This window comes from Rhinoderma darwinii, chromosome 4, assembly GCF_050947455.1.
Source record: "Rhinoderma darwinii isolate aRhiDar2 chromosome 4, aRhiDar2.hap1, whole genome shotgun sequence".
In the NCBI taxonomy this organism is placed as follows: Eukaryota; Metazoa; Chordata; class Amphibia; order Anura; family Rhinodermatidae; genus Rhinoderma; species Rhinoderma darwinii.
Window position 1 is genome coordinate 126949247 of NC_134690.1, and position 10111 is coordinate 126959357.

The 10111-nt window shown below is 38.7% G+C and overlaps 1 protein-coding gene across 4 annotated transcripts in view; it reads left to right on the forward strand.

The window, feature by feature from the left end:
* The window catches only part of SCHIP1 (schwannomin interacting protein 1), a 508162-nt gene extending 498514 nt beyond the window's left edge, over nucleotides 1-9648 (forward strand). For all 4 annotated transcript variants that reach the window (XM_075861554.1, XM_075861556.1, XM_075861557.1 and 1 more), the window contains 5 exons: nucleotides 2776-2893; nucleotides 3863-4060; nucleotides 6136-6259; nucleotides 7455-7548; nucleotides 9007-9648. In XM_075861554.1, the coding sequence (XP_075717669.1) occupies nucleotides 2776-2893; nucleotides 3863-4060; nucleotides 6136-6259; nucleotides 7455-7548; nucleotides 9007-9058 (586 nt within the window). In that variant the 3' untranslated portion in view covers nucleotides 9059-9648. The remainder of the gene's footprint in view (nucleotides 1-2775; nucleotides 2894-3862; nucleotides 4061-6135; nucleotides 6260-7454; nucleotides 7549-9006) is intronic.
* The last annotated feature ends 463 nt before the right edge of the window (nucleotides 9649-10111 follow it).

Sequence of the window (10111 nt, forward strand, 5' to 3'; positions counted from 1 at the left end):
GCTCTTACTGTTATTTGGGCAACCAGTATTTCCCAGTGTTTGTCCAGAATTCTAGAAAAGAATGTTAAAGTGGTATTCTCATCTCCACAGGATATACCATAAATGTCTGATAGACCCGCACCTATATCGAGAACGGGGTCACTGATTCCATACGGGGACTATGTGGAGAGGTGGCCACACAAGTGCGTGACTATATCCATTATGTTCTATGTAAGTTATGAAAACAACCGAGCAGGCGCCCGTCTGGAATCGGTGACCCGGGCAGGCATGTGCTCGGACATTTTTGGCATATCCTGTGGGGATGGGAATAACCCTTTATTTATGCATTCCCTTTTTTTTTTTTTCGTTTTTTTTTTCTTTTCCCTAGACAATTTCTGTAACTCGAAACTGAAAAGTGATAATAGTGGAGTTTCAATACGTTTACTACTTCCTATTCCTGTTTAGAAAACGGTAGATAGATACGATATATAGATACGATAGATAGATAGATAGATAGATAGATAGATAGATAGATAGATAGATAGATAGATAGATAGATAGATAGATACGATAGATAGATAGATACATACGATAGATAGATACGATAGATAGATAGATAGATAGATAGATAGATAGATAGATAGATAGATAGATAGATAGATTAGATAGATAGATAGATACATACGATAGATACATACGATAGATAGATACGATAGATAGATATGAGATAGATAGATATGAGATAGATAGATAGATAGATATGAGATAGATATGAGATAGATAGATATGAGATAGATAGGTATGAGATAGATAGATAGATAGATATGAGATAGATAGGTAGATATGAGATAGATAGATAGATAGATAGATATGAGATAGATAGATAGATAGATAGATAGATAGATAGATATGAGATAGATAGGTAGATATGAGATAGATAGATAGATATGAGATAGATAGATAGATATGAGATAGATAGATAGATATGAGATAGATAGATAGATAGATATGAGATAGATAGATAGATATGAGATAGATAGATAGATATGAGATAGATAGATAGATATGAGATAGATAGATATTAGATAGATAGATAGGTAGATATTAGATAGATAGATAGATAGATAGATAGATAGATAGATAGATAGATAGATAGATAGATAGATAGATATGAGATAGATAGATAGATAGATAGATATGAGATAGATAGATAGATAGATATGAGATAGATAGATAGATAGATAGATGATAGCTATTGTAGTAGATCAGAGGAATTCAAATGTATTTATCATTCAGATACAAAGTAAAAAGGGATTCACGTGAAAATGTTATTAAATTGTTATGTAAGGAGAGATAGATGGATGACATAGGCTCCATTGGAGGCACAATACATGGGGATCTTCAAGAACGGCAGCTGGTCGTCCATCAATACCTCATTTAGAGTAATATATGGGGAAAATATGAAAGGGTAACGCTTGTTTTCTAGGTTAAATAAAAAGTTAAATATTTTGGCACACGCCATAGCCGTGCTGAAATTTCTGACCTTTTTACCTTTCTCGCCACTTTCCGAAAGTGGCAAGAAAAGGGGGCGGGGTGAAGCAGAAAGGGGCGGGGCTAAATGCCTCACATATTTACCATATTTGCACAAATCTGCATCTGCTGAGATCAGTCGTAAGGTATATTTACATGGTTTATGTTGTAGGCAAGTGTATTTTGGAGCTGTAACATGAGCATTTTATTCTCCGAAATACGCCTGAAAATAAGACATGTGAACATGCCCTAAGGCTTGCATTTCTGCCACACAGACAGCCATTGGAAACACCATTCTTAATATACTGCCCACAGTCTGTCGCAATTTACCCTCTATATTCAGCGATTACATTTTTTTGTAGAATAGTAAGGAGATTTGTCTAGATGTCTCAACTTCTTTATGGATAATGGAGACTTTTTCCATATGTTTTGGAAATATGATAGCTTAAAGGAATATTGATTATAGAAAAAAGAAATGAGCTACAGAGAATAATAATAATAATACGCCTAGACCCCTGAAAATGTGTATCCTGGGAGATATCCTGTGTATACAGAAATTCTGATTATTGGGAGGCAAATAAATGTAACACCCCTTCCTCCCCTCTGACCGTTCCTTTGGAGTGCACTTCATAAAAAAGTAGACGTTTGTAGTTCCATTGACGGCTGTGTAGATTGCTTATGACATGCTTGGTAGATTATATACGTTTCTGAGGCTTTCTGTTCACATTTGTATAATTAATAGGTTATATTTTGCTGCTTTACAGGAGTGGAAACTGCTTTGTTGCATTATAACATCACTTCTCACATAACACAGTATTCTATTTTTATAAACCGTACATGAATGTGCACCTATTTTATCTGCTGGTGTTCTTCCATGCCCTAGTCCAGGACTGCTTGGACACAGGGAATCTAGAATGGATGAATATGAGTCAGGGGTTTAGAGGAAAGTTTCATGATCTGTTTTATTTCACATGACTTTTCTATGTATTAGTGTATAAAGAGCCATGCGCTTCTTTTAACTTGACTGGCAAGCAAGCAGTGCCACCTAGTGGTCAGTTAATATTGAGAGTATTGTCTTATGCACATTGCACTCATATTGAATAACATTACTATATACATTCTGTGTATAAGTATTGTATTATGTTGGTGCTATACAAGAAATTAAACCAAATCCATATGTATGGTTTTACTATAATCATGCAATTAAGCTGATCATAGTTGTCAGGGGATGTCAAACATTAAATGTCTTCTATCTTCATTCTCCAGGCTCCAAAGTGGGATGAATTTACAGATCTGTTTTGTAAATGACAGTGGTAGTGACAAGGACAGCGATGCTGATGACAGCAAAACTGAAACAAGCCTGGACACTCCATTATCCCCAATGGTGAGTTGAACTACTGGCAACATCTTTCAGCATGGAACTGTGGGCCGAACACCAAGCCGACATGCGATTTTACCACATATTGCCTCAGGATTTAAATGATTGTTAATGTCCGCTTGTTTTTGCTGGTAAAAGCAGTTTAACCTGCAAAAAGCCGCATCGCGATAACGCCTTGGTCGAACAGCCTCCGCCATGTGTGTCCTCACCCTGAGTTTTGATTTTACTAGGTGATAAGCTGTACTTTAATCATGATCTTATTATTACGCTCTCTAGGGGAGGTCCCTGGTATTAGTGCTGTTCTCCTTTTTTGTATTTTTTTGTGGTATCACAAAATAAAGTCAAATACCCGGCTTTTTAAAATGTTGAAAATGCCCTAATGGGGCATTTGAGTTAGGGTATGTGCACACACACTAATTACGTCCGTAATTTACGGACGTATTTCGGCCGCAAGTACCGGACCGAACATAGTGCAGGGAGCCGGGCTCCTAGCATCATAGTTATATACGATGCTAGGAGTCCCTGCCTCTCTGCAGGACAACTGTCCCGTACTGTAATCATGTTTTCAGTACGGGACAGTAGTTCCACGGAGAGGCAGGGACTCCTAGCATCATACATATGTATGATGCTAGGAGCCCGGCTCCCTGCACTGAGTTCGGTCCGGGACTTGCGGCCGAAATACGTCCGTCAATTACGGACGTAATTAGTGTGTGTGCACATACCCTTACCTAAAACAGACACCCCAGACACACTTTAATAAATATAAGTCCCTTACTTTAAGGAATTAATTAGAAATGCCTGATCTGACGGTGGCCAGAGCCCTATCATTGACATGCACCACTGTGATCTGTGAACCTTCAGCGAGTAATATCTTAGTACTGATCCATTCTTTTATACTGACCTATTATTCAGTTCACAAATGAAGAAATAATGATAACGGCCTTTTCCTTCTTTGTCACTTGTTTTATTATGTAGAGCAAGCAGAGTTCTTCATACTCAGACAGAGACACCACTGAGGAGGAGTCTGAATCCTTTGAAGACATGGATTTTATTTCCCGACAGAAGAAACTGCAAGCTGAAGCCAAGATGGCATTGGCTATGGTGAAACCCATGGCCAAGATGCAGGTGGAAGTGGAAAAGCAGAATCGTAAAAAATCTCCTGTTGCGGATCTTGTAAGTAAAAAAAGACTGTACAAAGTTATATTTTTAACACCTGTATTTCTGTTTTACTGCGGTCTGCACTAATCTGTATGGTGCAATTATCATAGGACCGCAACTCAGTATTTATGAAATATTTCTTACACTTATAAGTCATTTAGTATGGGTTTTATGTATATAAGCTTATTCACTGTATAATAAAAAAAAAAAATCAACTTTCTAATAGACTTTGTGTTGCAATTGCTCCTCGCTTTCAAGATCTCTGTTTGCTGTTGGTGGATTAGAACATTTCAAAGACTAAAATCCCATGCAGATCCAATGCTTCTCGCAGCTGAGCTAAATACATCCGCAGCAAAAATCTTTCTCCTGTCCTGATATCCAATGTATCCATGTAGCTCAATTGCATCCTTAAAAAGGGCAAGAAATACACAAATTAACATGGTCTTCAGAGGAATAAAAACAAGATTTGTATAATAACATTTTCAGCAGATCTACTTTACTGTTTTTCATCGTTATGGACGTCAGACTATCACATAGAAACTTACTCTAGCCGCACAGGAATTGTGAGAATCCGGTAAAGGCAGGTTGTCTTTCCGTTGCTCTACTCTGTCAAAAGAGCAGAAAAAGGGCATATCCAAGAAGTGTCGGTTCCGTTGCACCACAGGCGCCCAACAGAACGCATTGACTTTAATGGGTTTCTGGGGTTTTACTGGAAACCATAGCGCAGCATGCTGCGCTATTGTTTCCGGTATTTTGGCCGAAATCTGTGACGGAGGCCCCTAATATAGTCTCCAACGCAGATGTGAACAGCCCTAAGTATGTTGAAAATGTTATTGTTTTAGGCCTAACCTGCTTATGGTGGGTAACTTGGACCAGTGTTGGCTGACATCGTGCCCCTGATGTTCAGTTGATGACAAAAAACCTGAAAATCTTAAATTGTTCTCAAATATTTATTAGGTAAAGGAGTATTCCCATCATATGCATTTATGGCATATCCACAGGATATAAATTTTATTTTTATTTTTTTCCATTGGTGGTACTTTTATTAATGTTGAGAATGGCAAGCAGCAGCAGTAGTAATTGTATTTATGTCTTATGCTGGCCCATATAAACTTTTTCTTCCAACAATAATTTACAGACCTCTTCTTTTAGTTTGGAGCCATCATGGATATCCAAAACCCTAAAAAATTTACTGAATTTGCTGAAGGAAACTGTGGCCAGCTGGGGAAATGTAGGATTACATGATGGCAATCCTACATAGCGGCTCTCCGTTCTGGGCCATAGAGGGGCATCCTGAGCACGGGACCCCCCTCTTTTGGCTTTCCAATGCACTATTCAGGTATATGGACTGGGACTGTGTTCATGACACAACCCCCTTAAGATACCGTTATGTTTATAGAACTTACCGTTGAATTGTGGTCTGTCTGTAAATTGACTATGGTGTATTTAAACTTTGTGTATGATATAGTAATGTCAGTGTAGACACCTTGAATGTAGGATGTTTCAGCTTAGGGCCACATCACACCTGCCTCAGGAGCCTCTGTCACAGATCCGGCCGAAAATACCAGAAACAATAGCGCAGCATACTGTGCAACGGAATCGTCACTTCCGGTTATTCCCTTGTTCTGCTCCTCTGACGGAGAGAACAAAGTTATGTGAAGTGCGGCTGTGAACCGGCCCTTAAGCCCTGTTCACACAGAGTTTTTTGCAGGCAGAAAATTCTACACGCCGTTTGCCGAGTTTTTCACGCCCACGGACATTGAGCGCCGCGGGCAAAAACACCGTGAAATACGCTTTCTCTGCCTCCCATTGATGTCAATTGGAGAACAAAGATGTAAACACCGAAGATAGGGCATGTCGCTTTTTTGTCCCGCAAGACGGTCTTTCCGCTCGCTGAAACGTTTTCGGCCAACGTGTCAAAATACTGAGTGTGAAAAGGGCCTTAGAATGAATGTTTTTATACTGTTAATCTAAATAAACATGTAGTAAATAAGCGACAGTTTGTGTTATACAGTATGTATAATTCAGTGTACATCTGCTGCCATCTGCTGGCTGAATATTTTATCACTTTGACTTTTTGTCCTTTGTAGTTACCGCACATGCCGCACATTAGTGAATGCTTGATGAAGAGGAGCTTAAAGCCTACTGACCTGAGGGATATGACGATCGGCCAGTTACAGGTTATTGTGAATGATCTTCACTCTCAGATTGAAAGTAAGTTATTACGTTTCTCTCTTGCATTGTTTAATCCAGGGTGTCTCAAACTGTGAGTCTGGCTCCACTGGTGAGGTGCCCCCCCCCCCCCTGACCAGTTAGTGGTGAGGCACAGCTGGGGAGGCAGACTTGACAGGAGAGAAGTTGCACAGGCCTTTCCCTTGCTGCAACAATCTCTGGTTAGCAACATAATTTACTCTTTTTGTGCTTATTTTAAAGGGGTATCCACAGGATATGACATAAATATTTGATAGGTGTGGGTCCCAGTGATAGTACCCGCATATATCTCTAGTACAGGGCCCCCTGACCCACTATCTTCTGTCGCTGGTCCCCGGCCATTGAGTTAAGAGGTGGCCAGGAGTACAGAAACAGCTTAGCTCGCAGTCACTTCTATGAGAGTTACGGAAACAGAGTAGTTCAGCAAGCTGGGCTGTGTCCCTACTCCAGGCCACCTCTTAACTCCATGTCCTGGGACCACCAAAAGCGTGAGATGGTAGGATGGTGGGCAGCCTTTATGGTATATCCTGTGGATATGCTATAAATGTCCGAGATGGGAAAACCCCTTTAATGTTATGTTGAGATCAGGAGAAATATAAAATAAAAACTTATTAAACATTTAAATTTTCATATGGACCACTGATGAGACCCAGGTGTCACCATGTTCTGGCTGGTGAGGCCCTTGTAGAAGTAACTTGGAAGCCCTGATAAAATCTATTTCTAACATCCATCACCTTATATTTCTAGACCTTAGAATTGTAGAGATAATGGAAAAGCTTTTAATGGTCTTCAGATTTTTGTATCTTTTATACATGAACCAAAACATTTACCCTAACAGTTTTATTGCTAAATCTACATTCCCAATGATTTCTTCAGGGATGTCACGACTGGTTATGGGATCTCATGTGACACACTGTAGACATTGAAAAATACATCTATTATCATTCTTTATTCTTCGGACAGCGCCATTCTTCTCTGCTCTCTTAGCTTGTTTTATCCGTATGACCTGCTCATTTCATGTTAGGAATAAGAAGCAAATATGAGACGGTATAGTCTAAGCCAGATTTGTGTAAAGACTTCCTGTTGGCACTTTCTAAGTTTTAGGCTTTTGGAAGAATTAAGCCACTAAAAAAATGTCCTAACAAATTTGCATTGATCTTTATGTACAATATATGAAATATGAGTGCTATTTTCCCAGGCTTGAATGAAGAGCTAGTTCAGCTTCTCCTTATACGTGATGAATTGCACATGGAACAAGATGCAATGCTTGTAGATATTGAAGACTTGACAAGGTAAGATTGATCTATTGTATATAGTCTTGTACTGACTGCTTTTTTATATATAGAGGATTTCCTCTATTGTTATGAAGAAAGAATAAATATAAAGAGGAGCTATCAGCATGTCCGAATAATCGATTATTGGTTTCTTTAAGGCAGTGCATTGTGTAAAAGAATTTGACTGGGACAGAGGAAAGCACATGATGAAAATGGTTTTCTCCTAGGAGACTTGGCTGTGTCCTTCTTGCTTGTCTCTTACTGCGCTGCAAAACTTTATGTAGTGTTTACATGATTTTCACTATGAATACACTGATTTATCTAGCTTTTCCCTCCAAAGTAGCCATAGATCACTCGCTTAGTTTATGTAAACCCCATTAGTAGGCGCCATAGAGAGTGGAAGAGGTAGGGCAGATCAGGGACTATGCATTGCTCTGAAGCCTGGGTGACTCAGTAATGTTATATTTCAATAGCTAGTAAAATAGTTACTGCAGCTTAGTTAATTCTGGGATCCAGGTACAAGAGGAAGAAGAGGTCAGGGACATAACTGTTTGACATAGTAAAGCACAGGTAAGTTTTCATTTTTGATTGGAGAAGTTCCTCCTTATTAGATCGAGTAACCGTTTTACTGTAGAATATTTGTGAGACTGTGCTGCCATCTACTGGTTTCATTTGTGTACTACCTTTTGTCAGTGTGAAATATCTGATGTCATTATGCTAAGATCCAAGATTTACATATTTCATGTAGGTGGATTGTACCCTTCACTTCTTCTTTAAGAAGAATAGAACGTTCACACATATCGTATAACACCTATACATAAATGTTTATTCTGACTCTCTGCTCAGCATCTCCCCCCTCTATCCTATGCTGCCCCTTAGATAGGACAACATAGGAGACTTGTCTTTCGCAGGGGACTTTTACTTTAAAGGCTTTGTAAACCTTTGAGGGGCATTTTTATTTTTTTTAAATCGGTCAGTTAGTATGTTTAGTATAACTTTAGAATTAGTTTGTATTAAAGAATATTTTTACTTTTTGAGATACAGCTGCTCTGTGTTCTCTATACAGAGCAGCTGTATCGTTCGCTATGACCTGAATCCGTCAGTCCCGCGGACCTGACGGGTTCAGTGTCAGCGGGTCCTGCGTGTCTTTAACACGCAGGATCCACCTGTAATCTATCACATGTAAGTTATGAACTTAGATGTGATAGATTACAGGTGGACCCGCTTCCACTGAACCCGTCAATCCCACGGACCTGACGGAGCAGGATTTAGTGCTACATACAGCTGCTCTATATAGAGAACACAGAGAAGCTCTATCTCAAAAAGTAAAAAAAAATTTTTATAAAAATGAATTATAAAGTTACACCAAACACACTGACTGACCTGTTTATTAAAAAGGTTTACATAGCCTTTAAGTTTGAAGCAGGTAACTCTAACACTCATGACTCTAACACTGTGTTTTTTCCCTTTACACAGACATGCTGAAAGTCAGCAGAAGCACATGGCAGAGAAGATGCCAACTAAATAAAGCAAAAAGCCATTGAACATTAGGAACAAGCTAAACTTTTACTTTGCTTTTGTGGTTGTCAAAATGCTGATGCTCAAGATGATACACAAGAAAAATCAGTGTTAGTCTTTGATGATGTCTGAAGTTTTTTTGTCCAGTGATTTGGCCTCTGCTTCCTAATTTATTTTAACTTTTTACGTGTGCCACTTAATACCAGGCATTTTATTAAGAATCTATATATGTACAGTACTTATGCCATTACAGACAATGGATAAAGAGACAGATAATAGTTACAAATTGTATTTATTTTTTTCATTTGCAAATATTTTCAGTTGATCAGTATTTTACCTATAACTTTTATTCTCCTTCACTGTAGTTCTCAAACACAAGTTATTGACGGTGCTAAACGAGTCAACAACTACACGCCTGCCTCATCGTAAAATTGTAGCTTTCTGTATCTTGTATAATTCAATCAGTTGTCAACATTTTGTGAATGTTGATTATCTGACTTCCATTTTTAGATGTGCTATTGTATTATTCAACTGGATTAAAGAGAAAGGTCACATTCTAAGGTTTTATGTATAAATATGTAAAATAAACTTTAAACATTTGTTTTGTATGTTACTGTCTTTTGCCTGGCATGATCTGGGGATTACCAAACTGTACTCCTGCATCAGATCACACGTAACTTGTATTTGTAAACTCCTGACGGAATCCAGTTCTGTAGAATAATTTTGTCTTCAGAAAATTCAGTTATCTAAGTTATTGGCTTTTCCTTCTTATATCAAGTACATACACTCTGTCTGTGAAGCAGATCTGTTTTACATAAAGACATGCTCACCTTTGAAGTTCTATTTCAGAGCACCCTAGTTCCCTCCAATAGCAGACCAGTAGCAGGAACGCTGGAGATTTGATTAAAGTATGTGCCTAGTTATGAGCAGTGATCACACTGTGGGGGAACTATGAGATATAGGTTCTTCTCTCTTAGCCTAAGGCATCATTCACACAGCTGTATGGCTGCATACTATGGAGCTGCAGGGATTCCATGCGCCTCCATACCATGCTCTGTCTGGA